The 23,444-nt window shown below is 40.3% G+C and overlaps 1 protein-coding gene across 1 annotated transcript; it reads right to left on the reverse strand.

The window, feature by feature from the left end:
• Positions 1 to 322: 322 nt before the first annotated feature.
• LOC118090184 (desmocollin-1-like) lies at positions 323 to 22,367 on the reverse strand. The gene is made up of 18 exons (XM_088676191.1): positions 22,287 to 22,367; positions 17,355 to 17,439; positions 16,776 to 16,978; positions 16,067 to 16,192; positions 15,160 to 15,315; positions 13,167 to 13,311; positions 11,561 to 11,736; positions 11,001 to 11,135; positions 10,123 to 10,308; positions 9,203 to 9,459; positions 8,951 to 9,090; positions 6,593 to 6,805; positions 6,220 to 6,492; positions 5,084 to 5,235; positions 4,388 to 4,520; positions 4,068 to 4,180; positions 431 to 816; positions 323 to 335 (listed from the first exon to the last, which is right to left on the reverse strand). Exons 1-18 carry the CDS (start codon positions 22,365 to 22,367, stop codon positions 323 to 325), a joined length of 2,973 nt encoding a protein of 990 aa, XP_088532317.1.
• Positions 22,368 to 23,444: the final 1,077 nt, after the last annotated feature.

Genomic DNA, 23,444 nt, shown 5'->3' on the forward strand with positions numbered 1-23,444 from the left:
GAGCTCGTAGTTATCTCAGAGAGGGAGAGCCCCGACCCAGCGGGAGCCAGCAAGGGCAGCAGCGCGCGCCGCACCGAGCCCAACCCAGCAAAACTCTGAAAGCTTAATACCAGTAAAAAATTTAAAAGCTTAACAAAAAAAATAAGACATCCCCTGAAAATAAGCCATGGCAGGTTTTTTTGGAGTAAAAATAAATATAAGACATGACTTAAAATGTGAGAAACACGGTAAATCAGCTCTTATAGAGTCTACTAAAATAAAAAATTGGGGAGACATGTGAATGGGGACAGCCTACAGTAGGCCATGCTTTCCTGCTCAAATCCTATTGGAATGAACTAGAGGGGTACAAGAACATTAATTCATTTCAATGGAGTTAAGAACATAAGACGAGCCTGCTGGATCAGGCCAATGGCCCATCTGGTCCAGCAACCTGTTCTCATAGTGGCCAACAAGTTGCTTTTGGGAAACCAGCAAGCATGTTCTGGGCACAAGAGCACTCTTCTGTCCTGTGGTTTCCAGCAGCTGGTATTCAGAAGCATTGCTGCCTCCAACTGTGGAAGTTAGCACATAGCTTCCTGGAGGGTTGTGCAGGTGGGTTTCAGAACCAATGGAAGCATGCTTCTTTATTGCAAAGGCTTCAACCAATGTCTTAAAAGCAGGCTCTGGCTCATTTAAAAACGCAAGTTCTTCTGATGATGACTCGCCAGTACAGGAGCTTAAGGAACCAACCAGTGATCCTTTTCCTTCATATTTATATGAATGTACATATTCTCCGACACGTTTATGTTCTTCCTCCTGTTCACACAAAAACACCTTCTGCACACAAAGAAAGTACATGTTAACCATTTTCTTACATGCACTTGATCATAAATCAGAGCTTCTAACTGATTCCTGCATACAAAATGAATATAATTCACATGTATCATTCATACTATTTAAGTCCCTTTCTATAAAGCATAACAATGCAGTTTGCATACTATTTATTAAAGGCAATGATCAGCTTCTTGTATCAGTCTATCCCATACTATACATGATATAATCATTGGGTTGAAAGAGATTTTCTGGCCGCCTATTTATTATTATTTATTGCGCTTTTATGTCACTCTTCATTCAACAGAATCCCTGGGCAGTGAACAAAATCCCCCCTACCTGGTTGGTACAGGAGCTGTGGGCTTGCTTTCTTTTCTCAATTTCCTTTTAAAATTTTGATGGCAAGGACTAGACACAGGAGTCCACATTTGACCTGACTAGTGCAGACCAGAGTGGAATTCTTTCATCTTGTGATCTGGGCACTGTGCTGTTATAAATGCAACCTAAGATTGCATTACCTTTTCTTAGCAGCCATGTCACACTGTGGGATACCTTGAGCATCTGCATTAGGCTCTGCATTCAAATAATAGAAGCATTTAAATAGGTAGGAGCCAGCGTGGTGTAGTGGTTAAGAGCGGTGGACTCGTAATCTGGTGAACCAGATTCGCTTCCCTGCTCCTCCACATTCACCTGCTGGGTGACCTTGGGTAGTCACACTTCTCTGAAGTCTCTCAGCCTCACCTCACAGAGTGTTTGTTGTGGGCGAGGAAGGGAATGGAGATTGTTAGCTGCTTCGAGACTCATTAAGGGGAGTGAAAGGCAGGATATCAAGTCTAAACTCCTCTTCTTCTTCTTCTTCTTCTTCTTCTTCTTCTTCTTCTTCTTCTTCTTCTTCTTCTTCTTGGACTTTCTCAGTAGTTGCACCAAAGCTCTGAAACACCATCCCAAAGGAAAGTGGGCAACAAAGCCCCACTCTTAGGCTATGTTGTCTTGCTTGATAAGTGACTGATACTATTTTATACTACTTATATGAGGTGTTAATTGATGGTATTGACTTGTTTTCTGCTGTCATATTTATGGATTATGTTTTATCTCACTGCTTTATGCTAGATACTCCCTGCCGATGTAGACAGATTCCTCCAAGCTGGAAGGCCCACCACTTGCTCCCTTGACCCATGCCCGTCCTGGCTGATTAGAGCATGTCCAGATGAGGTACGGGCCCCCCTGGGTGAGATCATCAACTTGTCCCTTGGCACGGGGACTTTCCCAGAGGAGTTGAAGGAAGCAGTGGTGGATCCGATCTTAAAGAAAACCTCTCTAGATCCTTTAGATCTATCCAATTATCGCCCGGTTTCCAATCTTCCGTACCTGGGTAAGATAATTGAGAGAGCGGTTGCCAAACAGCTTGGTAGGTTTCTGGATGAAACATCAGCTCTAGACCCATTTCAGTCCGGCTTTCGCCCCAGTCATGGGACCGAGACAGCTCTGGTCGCCTTAACAGATGATCTCCGTAGACAGCTGGATCGAGGTGGGTCGGGACTGCTGATTCTTTTAGATTTGTCAGCAGCCTTCGATATGGTCGACCACGAACTTTTAGACCACCGCCTTGCCGACATGGGGATTCAGGGCACAGTCCAACAATGGCTGTGTTCCTTTAGCTCAGGTCGGGGACAGAGGGTGGCGCTAGGGAGGGAGTTGTCGCCGCGGCACTCCTTGGTGTGTGGAGTCCCGCAAGGTGCAATCCTTTCCCCGATGCTTTTTAATATCTTTATGCACGCCCTTGCCCAGATTGTCCGGAGTTTTGGGCTGGGTTGTCATCAATATGCTGATGACACCCAGATCTATCTGTTGATGGACGGCCGCCCTGCCTCGGCCCCGGACACACTGACCAAGTGCTTGGAAGCTGTGGCTGGATGGCTACGTTGGAGCCGGTTGAAGCTAAATCCTTCAAAGACAGAGGTCCTCTGGCTGGGTCGGGACGACATGGGGTTGGGGGGACAACTGCCATCTCTTGCAGGGGCTCAATTAGTGCCAGCGCCTTCTGTCAAGAGTTTGGGTGTAACCTTCGACGCCTCCCTTTCCATGGAGGCGCAGGTTGCAGCCACAGCAAAGGTGGCATTCTTCCATCTCCGCCGTATCAAACAGTTGGTTCCTTACCTCTCTCGCCCTGAACTGGCCACAGTGATCCATGCGACGGTCACCTCCAGGCTTGATTATTGTAGCTCGCTCTACGCGGGGCTGCCCTTGAAGTTGACTCAGAAACTCCAGCGGGTGCAGAATGCCGCGGCGAGGCTCCTTACGGGGTCCCGGCCATGGGATCACATTCATCCAGTGCTTTACCAGCTGCACTGGCTCCCGGTGGAGTACAGGATCAGGTTTAAGGTGCTGGTTTTGACCTTAAAAGCCCTATGCGGCTTGGGACCCTCGTACCTACGGGACCACCTCTCCTGGTATGCCCTGCGGAGGACCTTGTTGTCCACAAACAACAATACTCTGGAGATCCCGAGCCATAAGGTAGCTAGATTGGCCTCTACTAGGGCCAGGGCCTTTTCAGTATTGGCCCCAACTTGGTGGAACGCTCTTTCACAGGAGACCAGGGCCCTGCGGGATTTGTCATCTTTCCGCAGGTCCTGCAAGACAGAGCTGTTCCGCCTGGCCTTTGGGTTGGACTTAGTCTGACCCCTGTGTTTTCCTCCCTCATGGCTTGGATTATGGACTACTTAAAATGAGGCTGCACTTTAAAATTTTAATATTGTATTTTAATCTGTATTTTAATTAATTGTTTTTTATGTTTTATTGTAATTTTATTGGTGTTAGCCGCCCTGAGCCCAGTTTTGACTGGGGAGGGCGGGGTATAAATAAAAAAATATTATTATTATTATTATTATTATTATTATTATTATTATTATTATTTGTTATTATTATTTAGTATTATAACTGAATTTTTAGCTTTTTATTGTATTGTTTTAACAGTATGCTATGCTGTGAGTGACCTTGGATTCTTTTTGGGGAATAAATTAATAATTGTGGGCCACACAAACACCTCACAAGCACGAACAATATGAATCATTGCAGTAAAACAGCATAACCCACAAATTAAGCCCAAGTGTATCAAATAACTAGAGAGTTACAGCCAATACTAAAATCCAGAATATGAACTAACTGTAGCTACTTAACTGAAATGTATAACACTGCAGTGGATAGTCTTAACATTAATCCAAACATAAACCATAGGAAATCTGTATCAGAATGCTTACTTTAGCTAAATGAGGATTGGTAAAATCCTGCCATTGTGAGCACAAATCTCTGGAGGAACTCCGTAAGGGTTGCTTGATATTGTGTAAAGATGCTGTCAAGTGATTTCCTCCACCTTTGAATAATTCTGGTTTGCGATGCCCTCTAATATCATGTAAAGATGCTGCCATGATATTTCCTCCGCCTTTGACTAGTTCTGGTTTGTGATGCCCTGTAATATCATGTAAAGATGATGCCAAGAGTTTTCCTCCTCCTTTGACTAATTCTGGTTTGCGATGCCCTCTGATATCAAGTAAAGATGCTGCCAGTGTATTTCCTCCACCTTTGACCAATTCTGGTGGGTGCTGGCCTGCTCCTTTTATCACTTCCAAACTTTCCTGCTTTCCCGTTTTCTCTGCAACTGTGCTCATGCTTACAGCTGTCTTCAGCGTACTCACTGGAAGTATATTTAGAACCTGAAAAGAAAGATAACAGCAGAATTTTGTAAAAGAAGCAGCAGTTTCTTTTTACCATCTATAGTAAAATAAAAAAATTCCTTCAGTAGCACCTTAAAGACCAACTAAGTTTTTATTTTGGTATGAGCTTTCGTGTGCATGCACACTTCTTCAGATACAGTGAAATGGAAGTTTCCAGGCACTTATGTAGAGAAGGGGTGGGGAGGGGTGGGGATGGGGAGGGGGGATCACTCAGAAGGGTGGTGGAAATGGGTGATTGACTGACTGATAGCTGTTGATGACCGCATCAATGTTTACCATCAATGTTTACCATCTATAGTTTGGGAGATAAGATTCCTGAACTCCCACCTTTCTCCTTCTCTCACTCACACGCTCTCTCATACCCACAGTGCAGAAGTTAGCTCAAAAGTACACACACTAAAAAGATAAGACATGTATTTCCCCTTTTATAGTAACACATCAACTCTAATCTTTATTGCGCGGCGCGCGCACACACACACCACTTTTTAGAAGGCAAATGCAGTATGGAACTTCATAACTTTTAGCCAAAAAATGCTACTTACTGTCATTTCTTCACCTGGTGCCTCTGTGTTTGACATCATTAAGTTCTCAAAAGCTGCATTATTAGACGCTTCTCCAGCTTCTTCTCCAGGTGCTTCTTCAGTATTTGAATTTCTTTTATAGAGCCAATAACCACAGGGTACCATCATGCCCGCTGTAGAAAGAAATACCTACATGTAATCTGAGCTTTAGTTTTTAATTATGTGATTCAAAGTCAGGCATGAAGGGAACTAAATTTAATAAGTAAATTGTTACATATTTTCTATAAAGCAAATAGCATCGGAGGCAGGCATGTATCTTAGGAAGTGGGGGGCTGGGGAAGTGAATACAATGCTCAAAGTAAAGGGTGGCTCCCCCTTTGTGAAATGCTTCCTCCAGGGATGTTCAGCTGGCACCTTCATCATACACCTGTTAGGCACCAGGTGAAAACTAAGTCTTCAACTAAGCCTTTGGCTGATTAACATCCTATAGCCTTTTAAATGTTTGGGGGGGAGCAGGAGGAGGTGTTTGGTTTGGTTTGGTTTGGTTGGTTTGGTTTGTTCTTGTTCTTATTATGTTTATTTGTGTCTTTAGCTTGTATTTGTATGCTGTGAACTATCCTGAGATCTACAGATGAAGGATGGACACTACAAATAATAAAATGCTACACATGATTTTTCATTTCAGGGCATTCCCCCCTCCCTTTTCTTCCTTTGGAAGATTTGATAGCTCTGGAAAAGAGGCCTAGTTCTCCCAAGCAGCAAACAGTCAGCATGTATGTACAGAATGCAGTTGAGATATGCAAATTTCTCAAGGCCTGTTGGAGATAATGCATATTGGCCAGAGAACATACCTAATGTAGTTGATATATGCACAATGCCCGAAGCTTGTTGTGGATTGCACAGATTGACTGGGAAATGTGCAGAAGTTCATCTTTGTGGATATGTGCACATTTTCCATGACACCTGTTGAATGTGCACAGTGGCCAATTGCTATGTGCATTTTCCATTTAACATACCTATACACACAAACATGGGACTAAATCACCTTAAGCGAACATTTAGAACTCCAAGGAAGAGTCAAGGGAGAATCAGTTTTGCAATAGACTGGAGTTAATGGCTCATTTTGTATATCATCTATAAGACAGCTATATACTTACACATTGATAATACTGATCCAATGACTGTTGCAGCAATGCCCCAGGGACCAAAAGCAGATTCTGCTTGATACGGAACGCGATCTACAGGGATTTCTCCATGCTCCAGAGCGGCGACTGTGCTGCGTTCAGAACAATTACTTGGAATTTCACAGTCACAGTAGTGAACTGTTATTTCACTTATTCCACTGTTACCCTCATTATCATATATCCTAACAGGTATTATATAATAGCCATAGTCAATATCTTCCATGGGTGAAAGCAATGCTGATTCATCTGTAAAACAAATTGTGCAATGATGAACATTTTTACATTATTTGTTCTGTTAGCTACAGTTATTATTACAGAAGTGGGACAGGGAAAACCATATACATACCATCATTTGGTGTTAACCTCCATGTTAAGCCCATTTGAGTCTCTATTTCAAAATGGAAAGGTCCTGTGTATGGAGGTAGATCAGCATCAAAGGCCGTAATACAAATTGGCGTTTTGTCGTTACACATGGTGTAATTCTTTGTAGTAATCACTGGGAAATTGTCATTCTCATCCATGATGCTTATCACAATTTTCCCTACACCTGTTTTACCACCTGAAAAATGGAAGTTTTCCATGATTTAATGCTGTAAATAGTCACACACTATCACAGTAGCAGACTTCAGCTAATCTGTGCAAATATGTAGTAGCGGAAAAAAGTTCTGCCCAAAATATAGAAAATTTTAAGAATTTTTATCTCTCTCTCCTCGTGGATAAAAGCTAGCTTTTAGACTTATTTCTGTGGCAACAGGGTAACAAACTAGGAATTCAGTTCAGCAAGAGAAGATGGAGCTTGGCATAGGACTCTGAGGAAAATGCAACCTTTCTGGTATCATTTATCAAATAAATAAGCTTAGAAAAAAGCATCTGAATTAAGTTTTTCCTATTCAGGTGTTGTTGCAGAGCATGCCAGGAACTTCTACTGCCTCCCGCAGTTTGGTCAGACTCATGTTTGTAGCTTCAAGAACACTGTCCAACCACTGTCCTCTGTCGTCCCCTTCTCCTAGTGCCCTCCATCTTTCCCAACATCAGGGTCTTTTCCAGGGAGTCTTCTCTTCTCATGATATGGCCAAAGTATTGAAGCCTCTGCTTCAGGATCTGTCCTTCCAGTGAGCACTCAGGGCTGATTTCCTTAAGAATGGATAGGTTTGATCTTCTTGCAGTCCATGGGACTCTCAAGAATCTCCTCCAGCACCATAATCCAAAAGCATCAATTCTTCAGCGATCAGCCTTCTTTATGGTCCAGCTCTCACTTCCATACATCACTACTGGGAAAACCATAGCTTTAACTATACGGACCTTTGTCGGTAAGGTGATGTCTCTGCTTTTTAAGATGCTGTCTAGGTTTGTCATTGCTTTTCTCCCAAGAAGCAGGTGCCTTTTGATTTCGTGACTTCTGTCACCATCTGCAGTGATCATGGAACCCAAGAAAGTAAAATCTCTCACTGACTCAGTTTCTTCCCCTTCTATTCGCCAGGAGGTGATGGGACCAGTGGCCATGATCTTAGTTTTTTTTTTTTATGTTGAGCTTCAGACCATATTTTGCACTCTCCTCTTTTACTCTCATAAAAAGGTTCTTTAATTCCTCCTCACTTTCTGCTATCAAGGTTGTGTCATCAGCATATCTGAGGTTGTTGATATTTCTTCTGGCAATCTTAATTCCGGTTTGGGATTCATCCAGTCCAGCCTTTCACATGATGAATTCTGCATATAGGTTAAATAAGCAGGGAGACAATATACAGCCTTGTCGTACTCCTTTCCCAATTTTGAACCAATCAATTATTCCATATCCAGTTCTAACTGTAGCTTCTTGTCCCACATAGAGATTTCACAGGAGACAGATGAGGTGATCAGGCACTCCCATTTCTTTAAGAGCTTGTTTAAGTGTACACTTAAACAAACAGCAAAAACCAGGACTAGGAGGGGAATAGTGCTTTTTTAAGGGGATACAATGGCACTGTGGTCTAAACCACTGAGCTTCTTGAGCTTACAGATCATAAGGTTGGCAGTTCTAATCTGTGTGATGGGATGAGCTCCCATTGCTCTGTCCCAGCTCCTGCAAACCTAGCAGTTCAAAAGCATACCAGCATGCGTAGATAAATAGGTACTGCTGTGGAGGGAAGCTAAACAGCATTTCCATGCGATCTGGCTTCCATCATGGTATTCTTTTGTGCCAGAAGCAGTTTAGTCATGCTGGCCACATGACCTGGAAAACTGTCTGTGGACAAACACTGGCTCACGGCCTGAAAGTAGAGATGAACACCATACCCCATAGTTGAATTTGACTGGACTTAACCATCCAGGGGTCCTTTACCTTTTACCATTTAGTGCTCTTTTTAAACACTTACTGAATTATCAACAAGATTTCAAAATATTTATTCGCAAAAATGTCTGTACTGCCATTAAGAAAAAATAAGCAGCATAAAATTGATAAAATCGCATTCATAAAACAAGTACAAAATATGTGGATATGGAATTATTTAATTTAACCTTTTTATGATTCAGTTTACCGGGTTTCTCTGTTGTTTCATTTTCTTCTATATAAAATACAGGTGAAACCATGATTTATATCCATATTGTGAGCTCATTGATGTCATAGGATTAGAGGTCTTTTAACACTGTGGTTTAAAAGAAAGATACAAAATACTACTGCAAATATGTAGATGGTGTAATCAGCGGTTTACAAGCATTTGGTACTCACTTTGGTCAGTTGCAGAGACTGTTACAATGCATTGACTGTATTCCTCATTTAATATATCTCTGTCTAAAATTGTAGTGGTGCTCAGCTGTCCTGTTTCATCAATGGTGATCCAACTGCATGGGTCATTTATTATTCCGTAACTATTGAGAACATTTTAGGAGGGTTGTATACCATTAGTACAATGTGATAATATAAACCAGTTATAATTGTTCCGTTTTTAACCATAATCTACAAACCAGATTAAAAGTGTACCTTATGCCTGTGCTTTCTCCAGTTTCTGGGTCATACGCTTGATAGATTCCAACCACTGTTCCTTTTGGGAAAGATTCCCTTAAAGTTATAATATATTCAGAGGCAAATGTTGGCCCCTCATCCACATCCATAATTTCAATCACAATTGTGGTGGGGTTTCTTGATGGGGGTCTTGAATTTGGTGCTAGGACATAAGGTGCTTCATTATTTACAACAATTTCTAATCTTCTCTCCTTGGAAGTTTCATAGTCCAGTCCCTGGAAACAAACACATTTCCATTAAAACTAACACAATATTTATTACTGGATTGCTGTTATAAACTTTGAACAAATATGGTAAAAATAATGTGTGGAATCCAATGGGTGTCACTCTGCTGACAGAAGACATGCATAAGCAGAACAGGGAGGGGAATTTTTTTGGGGGGGGGAGTGATTCCTCCTTTCCTCTGGCCAGGGACCCTGCAGAGCAGATTAAGGGGATGTGGGCTGCAGAGGGAGTCTTCAAAAATTGCCTCCCTATTGGTATAGTGGATTCCTTCCATTAGTGGAATGACACCTTTTGGATTCATAGAATCATAGAATCATAGAATCATAGAGTTGGAAGAGACCACAAGGGCCATCCAGTCCAACCCCCTGCCACGCAATGGTTATTAATTAGTATTTTGCAATTAAGTTTCTTGCCACCCTTCCTTTTCCTCATGCTTGCTTATTTTCCCCAAATTGCATAAAGCATGGATACATTTCCTTTAGGGAAAAATTTCAACCTTGGGAAATAGTTACAAATATAACATTTCAAGAACACCCTTTCAGGGCTTAATTTTTTTGTTGCATACCATCAAATAATTTCCACAAAACTCTAGATGATTTCCATTAGTAATATACCTTTGTACCATAGGTAATTTTTTTCCCATCTGCATTTACCTTTAAAGCAACTAAACACCCAACATTCCTCTCTTGATCAATATTCATAGAAAAAACATTATCTTCATTTCCTTTTATAATTGTGAATGCAGCCAACCATGAAGAAGTCCCAGGTTCATCATTATCTCTTACAGGAATGCACAATATTTCTATGTTCTCTTCGTTTTCATATATTTTCACTTCATACTGAAATGAAGTTTTCAAACAAGCAATTAGTAAACACTTCAAACACTTCTAGAACTGTGAAATGATTTCCCAAAGGCAACAATAAAATATTTTAACTCCAGTGGCGAAGCTGCAGAGTTTCAAGCCTTGTGCAGATCTGACACTACCAGACTTGAACTGAGCCGCAATTGGAAATGGCTAGCTCACCTTGATGTTTACATATATTATTCATTTTGCTTTTCCTGTTCATTATCTTTGGAGATTAGACCACATCCACTCTTGAGTTGATACTTTACCCCTTGGATGGGAATTTGTTTGCATCTATGCCTTGTTTGCATCTGTATTTTAGTTACCATAGTAATGGGACACACATATCTCTTATTTTGGTGGCCTCCTGGCCACACATGGTAATAGCATTCCACTCCCACCTCTTCTTTTTTACCCACATGTCTATATAGCTGCAAACTGAGGTTAACACTTCATGCATCTAATAGAGTACAATCTGTTAGACACATACTTTCACTACTTTAAGACTTGGGATGCAATCCTATATTCATGTACCTGCAAGTAAGCCCAATTGAATTTAATAGGCCATGCTTTTCCCCCAATTTATCATTTATTATGATTACATTTACACCATGGGAAATACTGACTGCTCAGGAGGTACCCACGTTTTTTAAAGCTCTGTTGAATTTTAACAATAACCAACTTACCACATTTTGTTCTAATTGTGGAGCATTGTCATTTACATCTCCAACTGTAATTATAACTTTTGCTGTAGTGCACAGACCGAAATCCTGGCCTCCCATATCTCTTGCTTCAATTTGTAGCTTATACTCTGGTGTTGTCTGCATTAAAAGGAATATATAAATATAATTTCCCCGTTCTGATTAAAATCACCAGGATTTTATGAAAAGGAAAACCAGAGACCATGGGACTGCCCATTTCTTCAGATAGTTACATGTTTGTATAATATTGGCCAAAATGGCGGATGTCACATTGAAAAAAAACCAGCTTGGCATTGTTTGAGCCTACAAAATAGCATTATGAGAGAAACATGCTTTAAATGATCTGTTTGCAACATCAAACACATCTCCTTATTTTTTAAAAAAGGGAGCAAGAATGACTTCACATTCTGATCCTAAACAATAATTGCATGGTGATGTACCCATTTATTTCACTTATAATCTAACTTTCCTCTAAAAAGCTCCAAGCTGCCCTTCATGACAGAGTTTTGGCATGTGAATGAAGGTTAGGTGCACAGGAAATTTACCTCTCTGTCCAGATGTGATGTTACCACCGTAATAGAACCTGAATCTGGATTTATAGCAAATACCCTTAAATTCTGATAACTTTGAAGATCCTGGGACACAATTCTGTATTTCACTTCAGTATGTAAGGTGTATGGCTCATCATTGTCTGTTGCAGTCACTTGTCCAACTAGTGTCCCTGCATGTACAAGACATCATCTTTAAATTTCCAGCTTTCCTTCATAAGATAGTTTTTAAAGAATTATTTAGATGTGGTGATTTTTCACTTAATCTAAACATATAAATCCAGGTATATATGTCAGAATGCTTTTTTAAAAATACTTTTGTATACCTAAGTATATCCATTTTAAAACATCTGCAGAGAAATATAACAGTTCTGAACATTTGATCAATGAAACAGATATATCTGTCTATGCATCTTTCTATATTCTTATTTGAAACAGATTGGTTTTCCCTCCTGTTGGGGACTTCCTACTGCATAAATTGTTATTTTAGGAATGCATTGTTGAACAGTGGTTCACCACCCTTTCTTTGATGAGAAACCGAAGTTCTCCTGCTGGTTATAGCAACAACTCATTTGGGGGCATAACTGCCAAGTCTCCCGTATTCTCCAGGAAACCCCTGTTTTTCCAGCTGTTTCCCGCTGGCAGCCCGGATTTTAAAAAAACCCGTAAATCCCCTGGATTCTTACCAGCCCGGGGAGGCTCCTTCTGCACATGTCTGGAGTCTCTGGACATGTGCAGAAGTGATTTCTGGTGCTGCGGCCATTTTGGAAATGGGCAGAGCATGCATAGAAATGACTTCCAGTGCTGCTCCGCCCAGTTCCAAAATGGCTGCAGCGTGACTTCCGGTGCCGCGCCGCTGCCGATCCCGGATTTTTCAATCTGGGAGTTGGCACCTATGTTTGGGGGGCAGGTACACTCTGGAGATTAATTTAGCAGGGTCATGCTTACTCATTCTCATTTTCATCAGTTAGAGAGCAATTGTGGGAAGCAGGGAACCTACTGTATTTGTAAAGCTTGTAGACACCTGGAAAATCAGTATTTTAAAATGCATGGGGAGGCTCCACAAGTATAGAAGGCTCCCTATTCCACACAGTTGTCCTCTAACTCATGGAGAGCAACAGGGGGTGCCAACTTGAATGAAATATTGGGGGGGCATGTAAGCCCTGCCCTGCATGATCATTTCACATGACATGTTGCATGGAAGTCGTTTGGATGGCAATATCCATAAACGTTAGGGTCCCTGACCCCCTCAAATATTTTCTGGGGGGAAGCAAAGACCCCTCAGCCACTAGGAGTTGGCTCCTATGAAGAGTAACAAGAATGATGACTATGGAGATGGAGGTAGTCCTCTCATCCCCATGTGACTGAGAATGGGGGCTGTCACATGATTACTCCAACCAGAATCAGAATCCCTGAATAGGGCAATATTTAGGTTATTATTTTTCTGAACTCAGGTATAGGCTCAGAATCATAGAAGATAAAAATGGTATGGAGCTTACATACAATTCACAGCACTTCTGTTTTTAATTAGTACTTTAAAATATTGCTGTCTAAACTAAGCATGATTTATTTTTTAAAAAATAGAAAAGATTTTTAAAATTACCAATCCCACAGTTTTCAAAGACATGAAAAGTATAAACGTCCTGCTCAAACACTGGAGCATTATCATTATCATCCTCTATTCTAATTATATGCACAAGCGGTATCTCTGGTGTATATCCATCTGCTGTCATTGCATAGCAAATCAACTGTATAAAAGAGAGCAAACAAACAAACTTTTATTTGCTAGTTGATCTGAAGCAGAAATTTTGTTTAAACAAATCAGAATACAATTACTTCAGTCCAAGTTTCTATACAGGAATCTGCCAAGGTGAGCAGGCTGTTACTGTATATGCTGTGTGTGGCTGTTGTGGTGAGCAGTCCACCTGTACATCCAGAAAAGCATGTGACATTGCATCTCCCTGATCTCCCAGAGAATATGGATTTACAGGCATAAGGGTAGGCTACAGTTGAGTTGGACTAAGAAGAAGAGAAAAAAGAGGCAGGGACATGAGGTAAAGTGGCATAAGAGGAAATGGACAGAGTCCAAGAGCCATGTGAAGGAGGTACAAAGGAGTTGTGCGTCATACAAAATGAAGTACAGAGGAAGCAATGGTCAAATAAAGTAGTCCATTGAATGGCCTGGGAAAGAAGGACTTGTGCAAGGCAATTGTGTGTTGGAACAGGGGCCTGAGGCAAGGAAACTAATAAGGGACTAGGCACAGCCATTTGGGCCATGGAAAGGAGAGATGAAGGAAGAAGGAGATATGGAAAAGATGGGAAAGACCACATGGGAACAGTGAAGGGAAGGTAGGGCAAGCACTTTTTTTGCTGGCTCAACTATAATCCATCTTTGTGGACAAGTTTTCCCATCAATTGTGGACAAGTATTCCCATCAATTGGTGGACAAGTATTCCCATCAATTGGTGGAGCACCTTGAGTGTTAGTATTTATTTATTTATTTATTTATTTATTTATTTATTTATTTATTTATTATGATTGTAGTCTCCTCTTTACTGAATGGTTATAGGAAGTACAATTTTCATTGAAATCATAAAATAAAACCACAATACAGCCAATGACAAAATATCAACACAGCAACACAGAACAACAGTTTAGGACAGGCATCCCCAAACTTTGGCCCTCCAGATGTTTTGGACTACAATTCCCATCATCCCTGACCACTGGTCCTGTTAGCTAGGGATCATGGGAGTTGTAGGCCAAAACAGCTGGAGGGCCGCAGTTTGGGGGTGCCTGGTTTAGGAGGAGGGAAGACACCTAGTCAGTCAAATGCCTGGTTAAAGCATCATGTTCTTTGTGTCTGCTTGCCTGTTCACCTTTTCCTGAACTGTTTCACTAGTATGAGTGGGCAAGTGTTATCAGAAAGCTGTGAAGTAAAGGGAGATAACAGGCCGGGTTGAGGGCAGACTGGTTGCTATCTTTCATCTGTAAGAAAACCCACAAATGCCTTCTCAGGTTGCCTTGAGTGCCTTGGTACTGCTAGCAGCCAGTAAATCATTCTTCTCCCCCCACCTCTTTACATATACAGGAACATCTGGCTCTGATTGGCAAGTTGATGCTGTGCATGCCCTGCTGATGATTCTACATGTTGCTCACCAACCAAATCCCTCTCACCTTCTATTGAAGGACTAAGGACTAATCTAAGCATTGTGAGGCCACCAAAAACAGCTTCTCTGTAGTGGAGACAGTGTTTGAAAACTCATTTCCCTATGTGTTTCCCTAAATCACATAGTAGCTACCTGTCAAATAAGTAACATACAGACAGCTGCAACAGATATTTATTGCATCTGTCCATTCATTTTTAATTATTTACCTTGAGGACACTACACTGCAGAGGGCCTTCTCGGCAGTGGGGGCCCTCCCTGTGGAATGCCCTCCCATCAGATGTCAGGGAGATAAAGAATTACAGTACTGTACACAACTTTTAGAAAACATCTGAAGGCAACCCTGTTCAGAGAAACTTTTAGTAAAAGAAATACTATGCATCTGTCCAATTGTTACTTATCAGTAAATAAACAGAAGTCTGAAACCCATACCTGAAATTCTGGGTACTCTTCCCGATCAATTGGACAGGTAACAAAGAGATTTCCAGTGTCTTCCTCAATGTAGAAATAATTAAATGGTGGCTTGTCAACACCATGACCACTTATGGAGTATCTGATATCGTATGTTACGGATGTGTCGGAAAGCAGCTGTGTAAATGCAAACCAATTTGAAACAGAAATAATAACAAAATATTATTTTCTTGTCTATTTATTCAGAATCCGTTAGGAATCCCAAGATGCAAAAACAATACATTTATGCATCAATTCAAATATTATGGACACAGGAAATAAATGTGATAGGAGCTCCATGCAAAGTCTAAAATGCTTGTGACTTGCTTACCATGTTCCTGGTGAGAGTAAGGAGAATTCATATGATTAGGCTGTTCCACATAGCTAGTAGCTTACAAATTTAATAGCCTTGTATTGAACTCCCATCAGACCCAAGCTGTTGTTTCTTCGGTACTTCCAGGCAAAAGCTGAAGCATTTAAATGGATTTCCATCTCTGGTGTTAAATAGCTGACTTTGGATATTTACATTGCAATTACAAGCTTCTTCAAAGAATGTGAGCAGAGAAAAACTGGTTTCCCTAATCCCAAATTTCTGCAGCAATGTATATATCAACAACAGTGATGCAACAAACAATTCCAGCAGACATATGAGTTTACCAGCTGGGGCAATCATTTATAGACACAAACAGTAACGTTCTTGGCTGCTTAGCAAGAAATTGGGGGCGGGGGCGGAGAGTATGCTGTGTATCTGAAGGCTGCTTTTTTTTCATTCATAGTTTTTATGGATTGAAGTTCTCTGACTGATCACTTATAACATATGCCAAGCTGCTCAAAGATCCTTGACTGATAATTTGAAAAGTAAAAATGAAGAGGTGAATTTAAAACATACCTGTTGAATTTGCATTGGATAAGGTCCAAGTGAGTTCTCCATTAAAATAGTTGGGACAGGAGCCCATCTCCGTTTAGTTCGTTTAAGAAAAGTATCTCGTAAATGTGTTGCCTTTGCTATTGGGACCTGGAAGAAAGGGAGAGATAACTAAGCAAGCAACAATAGCAATCATGAGCAGTATTCAACCAAGTCATATTCAAGGCACCTAAATCCATTGATTTCAATGGGTCTCCTCTGATTAAGTTGGATACCACCCTATGTGTTGCATCACTTTATTTTTCAGTCCCTCTGTGTCTATCTCTCTGCTACTATTACAAACATTTTAACAGTTAATAAGACTTCCTGGCTTCTAGAATAATTGTAGCATATGGGAATAGTAGCATTCTTATGTCATGCGAAACAAATCTAATATTTTTGTCCTTGTGCAATGTCCATTAAATTCTGTTTTTTCTTCCAAGCTGAATATGTATTATGTCATTGATCAAGGTTATAACTTTCTATTTTTATCTGTGCTTTATCAGTTTTGTTTTTAGTGGAAGATTTAGCAGTAATTTTGGGGAAGATTCCAACAATACACATTCAGATTCTGATCATAGAGCCATGTAAATTGTCCTTCAAAGTAAAACAGCAGCACTAAAAGATGAGGAAGAAATGAAAAGAGCAGAAAAAAGCAGGATAAGATATATTGATGCAAATCAGATATGTTTACCTTTTTTGAATGTGTGAGCAAACTAATATGGATTTTCTTTTGTTCCTGTTCATGCTTGCTTTTAAGGAATATGGTGATGATGATTTCATGGGAAGTCAATGAAACATCCCTTGTTGTATACAATGAGCCATCTTCTCGAATTGTGAAATTGGGATTGTTTGAGTAAATAATTTCAGAATGATTAAGACACTGTTTCATGTTTACTGTAGAAAAATATAAATTTAAAGGACTAGTTGAAATGAGGAGCAAAAATAGTTTACAAGGACATAATTCCAAACAAAGGTATCTAAAACTATATTTAGTGCCTAAATCAAATTTATGATATACAAGCAGAGGAGTCCTCACTGCCCTGGCCACAAATTGCTTAGCTGTTGATGGCACAGGTGGTCTGGGCACTGGGCCCATAGCCTATTGTCCTCTAGATCTGTACAATTCCCATAATATGTAGGATAAGTTAGGTAAACTTAGAATTTTAGCTCCAGAATCTGGAAATAACTCAGGTTAAATTTTAATTTGCCTATATATTATTGGTTTTCAATCATCTTTGACAACAACAATAACACATTCTTGGATTCTCACCTTGGCCGACAAATGCCCCTGCCTTTAGTTTATGAGGGACATTAAAAGTTACTTTCTTGCAAGCTTCAGAAGTTAAACGCAATACCTTAAAGAGAGAGAAAGAGAGACCAAAACCTTAAATCATTTTTCCCCATGAAGCAAAAAAATTATTTCAATACAAACTTTGTATTGATTGGCTTATTATTTAAATTCTAAAAGTATTCAGCAGTTAGTTTGCTTTGATAACAACAAAAGTCTACATCAGTGGAACTGTAGAGTTCTCGTATCCCAATCCTGTATTTCTCATTCCAGCAAATTTCTTTGCTCACCCTAAATTCAAAAGGGTTCAGCTGAGAAGCAAAATGTCCATTAATGGATCTCATATATCTTCAAAATATATGTTGCTTCGGGTTGCTTTACACCAAATAAGAGACTCTACTAAAAGTAAACACCCAGAGAGAGAATTAAACATATTAGTAATGAAGTATATTGTCCTTGGAATTTTGCAAATTGCTTAGAGATTTTATTGCAGTCAAGTGGTATATAAATGTAGTATAAATAAATAAACTGGGCTGGGAATATGGAACAGTTTCCCTCAAAACTGGAAAAAATAAACCAAGCTTGATCAACAGACTCCCTCACTCACATCCCTAATTATATTTTCCATAGCTGCCAAGTTTTCGCTTTTCTCACGAGGAAGCCTATTCAGCATAAGGGAAAATCCCTGTAAAAAAGGGATAACTTTGCAGCTATGATATTTTCAGGAATGCAATAGTTTCCCCCAGCCCGGTGAGCCCCTTAATTCCCTTCCTTCTTCCCATGAATTTACCATTTGTTTACAAACCATCTCCCATCTGCCCACTAACTAGGTTTGGTGTTCCTACAATGGTGAAAGAAGATGGATCTTGAAGCAAGAGTGACAGGAGTGTATCTCCCTCTTCACTCTTTCTGTTATGCTTAACTTGTTGCTATGGCCATTAGTCAGGAACCAGGAAAGAATGGAGAGGGAGCCGCTCCCTGTTTCCATTCCACTATTTCTGAAGCTGCAAGGAAATTAAGTGGGTAAGGGAGTTGGCGGGAAGCTGGATGTATATTATTCTCCAGACCATATTTTGTAATACTTAGAGAAGAACTTTGCAAGCCAGACTTCTTGTATCTTATTTCAGATTAGTATTACAAGCCACCAATATTTGTATTGCACTTGCAAGAGACATCATTAAAGCAAGGAAGAGAATATTAGTTCTGGTATAAAGAAAATGATGTATCATTCAGCATCTAATCACATTCAAGATGTGTGAATGGACTGGGGGAAAATATATTGCAAACCATGAGTTACAAAGTTTCCCTTTGTTTTATTTATTTGTTTATTTCATAATATTTATATACTGCTTGCTTGTACGGTAGAAAAAACCTCAGTGGTTTACAAAAAGGATAAAACAATGAAATTATAACTAAAAATTATACAACTGTAATTTAAAACATAAAGAAGGTTAAAACCACAATAAAAGACTAAAAATGTTAAAACTCCTACAAACTTTATAAACATTTGCACTAGCTGCAGGTTCAGGATCAAGCGTGAGGGAAGCCCCCACAAAGAGCACATTGCAGCAGTCCAGTCTTGAAGTTACCAACGCATGAACTATTGTGGCAAGGCTTTCCTGGTCCAGGAATGGCCGTTGCTGTTGAACCAGCTGCACTTGGTGAAAAGCCACTTCTAGCGGCTGTCTGAGCCTCCAGTGACAGAGCTGGATCTAGAAGCATCCCCAAACTGTGAACCTGCTGCTTCAAGGCCAGCCCAAGTCATTTTGGCACCTGAGGCAAATCACAAAATGGTGTCCCCTTCACATCACCAGGGAAGAAGAGGGAGTGAAGATCTACATCAGGAACAAGGGTGGGATAAATAACAACATTGGGAGCAGGGTGGAAGGAGACCAGCAGTGCCTCCTAGAGGGGCTGCTGTGGAGGCAGGGGGGGGGACTGCTGAGGAGGAGGAAGATCCAGCTGCAGCTGCCAGTGGCACTGTAGCAGCAATAGGTGATGCATTCCTCAGAGACCAGATCTGTAGATCCTGCCACCCCCTTACCTCTTGTTAAGGGGGAGTGCAACCCCATCCAAGGTAGGCCGTTGGCCAATTTCTCAGACCCGGGAACTACTCGCCCACAGTGCCTCCACGTTGCCAAGATTCAAGTTAAGCTTGTTCTCCCACACCATCTCACCACTGTATCCATGCAGTAGCCCAGGAACTGCATGGTCTCTCCTGATTCAGATGTTATTAAGAAGTAGAGCTGAGTGTCATCAGCATGCTGATGGCACATCACTCTAAAACTCCTAAGGACCGCTCACAGTGACTTCATGTAGATGTTAAATAGCAATGGAGATAAGATAGCCAGTGCTATCTCCCAATGCTGCTCTCTGAACTTGGTCCCAAAGGTAGGATCAGAACCACTGTACAGTGGTGTCTTGGTTCTCAAAAGCCTTGGTACTGTACTCAAACAACTAGGAACCCAAAGACTACAAACCCGGGAGTAAGTGTTCCAGTTCACGAACATTTTTTGGAAGCCAAACGTGCTCCGATTTGAGCATTACACTTCCGATTTGAGTGCCACACTTCCGTTTTGAGTGTTACACTGAGGTCTGTCTGTTTCTACTATTTATTTTTCATTTTTGTTTTTGCAACTTTTTTGTTTTGTTTTTGTGACTGTGTGGAACCCAGTTCAGCTACTGATTGGTTGATTGATTGATTGATTGATTGATTGTGTGATTGCAGTACATTGTTTATTGCTTTCATTTAGATAGTTAGATAGTAAGTTAGCAGTTAGATAGTAAAATTCATGTTAAATTGCTGTTTTAGGGGTTGTTTTTAAAAGTCTGGAACAGATTAATCCATTTCGCATTACTTTCTATGGGAAAGCGTGCCTTGGTTTTGGAACACTTTGGTTTTGGAACAGACTTCTGGAACAGATTAAGTTTGAGAACCAAGGTACCACTGTAATATGGTGCCTCCAATTCATGAATCATTCCAGGAGGATACCATAGTTCAAATGCTGTTGAGAGATCAAGAAGCAGGAGCAAGGTCAAACTCTCTGGAGAGGTCATCCATCAAGATAACCAAGAGCGATTTGGTTCTGTGGCCTAGATAATCTGTGTCCTCCAAGAATGTGTAGCTACTCCACCACAGGCTCTACCACCTTCTCCCAAAAGGGGGTATTTGCAACTGTTCAATAGTTGTTCTAATCCAAAGGCCTAAACAAGATATAAGAGTCAGACACAACCTGCAGATCTCAACCAAAACTAAAAACAAGCAACCCCCGCCCCACATTCATTCAGAAGTGGTACAGTCATATATGAACTATCTTCTTTGGTGATCACTAGTAGCCAAGTAAGATTGTCTTCCATAAACACGGTTTTAACAATGAGTCTGTAAGTGACTGTGGAGGCCAATTCTGGATCCACACATCCTTCCACAGTGGGGACATTGGTTTCCGGACGGGAGTTGATCACAGTGTGGATTTGCCTTGCTAATGGTTTGAACTGACTGAAGTGAGGATGCAAGTGCTTTCCTGGAAGTTCCTAAATGTGATGATGTGTGTTACAGATTGCACTCCTGTTGTGACTCTGACATGGCCAGGTTTTCCATAAATTCCTTATCTCAATCTTTTTGTTTTATTTTATTTAGTACAAGTTCTAACACTGAACCAAATTTCTCCTGATTTGTGGTCTGGCCCCAGTCTCATTTCCTTTGCCTCAGGGGTAGAAAACCTGTGGCCTTTATTTGGTTACAATTCCCACCATTTCTGAAAATTGGCCATGCTTACTGGGGCTGATGGGAACTGGAGCCACCCTCTCTGCTTTATCTGCTCCTTTTTTAAATTTTATGTAAGCAGGTTAACAAAACAGACTCCTTGTTCAGAATGACCATAAATACCTCTAGAGCAGTGTCTCTGCAATCCTATTCTTATTAAATACTGTATTACAAACCACTTCCAAAACATAGCCAGGATAGGATCTCAGCAATAATTTACTGACCATAAATTTCCACAAGAAATAAATACAAGAGAATTTAACAAAAACAGAAATTGCCCCCCCCACACATTTAACTAGGACTTTGCCCAAAGAATCAAATAAAAACTCATTTATTTTAGCATAAGCCTTATTATAATATTTCAGTACAAATGCAGAAAGAATCCTGCTGATATTATCTGTCACTGAGTATTTCCCCATCTAAAAAAGTCTAAAGAGAGCCAATACCTGATGCAAATAAATTAATACAGAACACTTAGAGCACAATTCTATTCATATCTACTCGGAAGTAAATTCATTAAAGTTCAGTGGGGCTTACTCCCAGAAAAATGGGCACAGGATTTCAGGCTTAGACATTTTCTGTGGTGGTAAGTTTCCAGACCTCTCAAAAGTTTGTTGATAACAGAATATTAAAGTTCCTTAAATCAAAATTAATATCCCCGATGCTGGAACACAGTAATTCCACCAAACTGTCCCAAACAGTTCCATGCATCAATTACTTCAAATGTAACCAGCTTATTAGCATACCTTTTATAAAACAATAAATAGGACCCCACAATGATCTTTAGACTTTCAGTGTTATTTTGACAATTAGAAAGGCATACTGGAATTGTTACAAGAAGTTTAAATAATAAATAGCAACTGTTTCGTATTCAGCATTGCCAAGAGTCAGTGTAAGGGATGTCTCCTGTACTAAGACATGCAACATATTTAAAAATACATCAGCTACATATAATAAAGCAGATGTTCTTTATTTTAGCACATACTTTTCTCACCATACTCCAGAGAACAGCTCTATAATGTCCGTAGTCTTTGGCAGATAATAGTTAAATACAAATATCTACATAGATTTTATTTGGTCCCTTTATTTCATGATGAATTCTGGCTACTTACTATTGATGTACAACCAATTCAACATTCTGTTCTACTCACCAGTAGACTGAAGAGAAGCTGTAGCCAGATAGCTCTACATAAGATGCTGCCTTTACACCATCTTGCAGCTAGTAGCACCATTTCCAGTATAGAAATTCAATAGGCTGCAGGGCTTTTCCAGCTACTGACTTGCTGGCTCTGGTGATAGTACCCAGAGGAGTCAGGATGAAAGGAAACAGTGATGCCTAGCACTGCAAGGCAGCAGCAGTGAGTATATGGTGCAAAAAGTGAATGCAACTTTCTTCCTTTTCTTCCCTTTCACTTGAAGCTTTTGCTGTCTAAGAAGGGACGGGTTGTTAATTCAGCTCTCTTGCTAAATGTCATGGGGCTTGTCCTGAAAGAGACTTGTGGAACGTGCTCTATCTCATTTCTGACTTTCCTTGCCCTGGTGAAATGCTGGGGGAGAGGGAGAAGTTGGATGGATTGGGCTCCTGGGCTTGCCCTTCCCTTCCCAATTGCTTAGGACTAAATTGTTTTTGGTTTCACAGAGATAATTCTTGGTTTCATAGAATCTTAAGCTAGAGGCTGAAGCAATGAGCTTTCAACCAAGACCAGTGCAAAGATTCTGGCCTCCCCATTCAAGGACCATGTTCCCCAGTCAGCCATGCCGCTTTGCCTCATCTCCTGTACCTTTCTTGATTGCCAGGATCCCAATTAAATTAATATAAAACAATTCTTTTCTATTTATAGAAGAAGCTCTAGCCTTCCTTTTCACCATCAAGCATTTTCAGATGTCCTTTATTCAAAGAACATTGATTAATTTAAATATCCTCCTTATAAACCTATTGATTTGTAAATGATAGTGGGTGTTCCTTGCTTCAGAAAAGAGGAGCTTCAGAGCTCTAACTAAATCAATCTTGGTCGTCTTTCCAGATACTTTGGATAACAACTCCTATCATACCTGACCATAGTAAAGGGACTTTGCATTTGTCAGTTATATTATCAAAGCACGAAATATTCACAATTCCATTTGTTATAAATGTAAGAGGAGAATGAAATTTTATTCATTTATATAAATGCACATATATCCCACTTTTCAATTGAATGATCTTGAATGTGTGGTCGCCATGGAAATTATCATGAATCCTTTTATAAAGAGTGTGAATGTTTTATAATACACTAGGGGAAACTATTTTCCAGGAAGAATAACTATGGTAA

Source organism: Zootoca vivipara, chromosome 8 (assembly GCF_965207765.1).
Source record: "Zootoca vivipara chromosome 8, rZooViv2.hap1.1, whole genome shotgun sequence".
NCBI classification, from domain to species: Eukaryota; Metazoa; Chordata; class Lepidosauria; order Squamata; family Lacertidae; genus Zootoca; species Zootoca vivipara.

Bases quoted from the DNA above. Each gene is read 5' to 3' on its own strand.
- LOC118090184 (XM_088676191.1), bottom strand. From the start codon at position 22,367: ATGGTGCTACTAGCTGCAAGATGGTGTAAAGGCAGCATCTTATGTAGA. The intron at 5,236-6,219 runs GTAAGTATATAG...TTCTTTCTACAG, and splicing joins TGGATCAGTATTATCAATGT to CGGGCATGATGGTACCCTGT. The intron at 4,521-5,083 runs GTAAGTAGCATT...CTTTCTTTTCAG, and splicing joins CACCAGGTGAAGAAATGACA to GTTCTAAATATACTTCCAGT.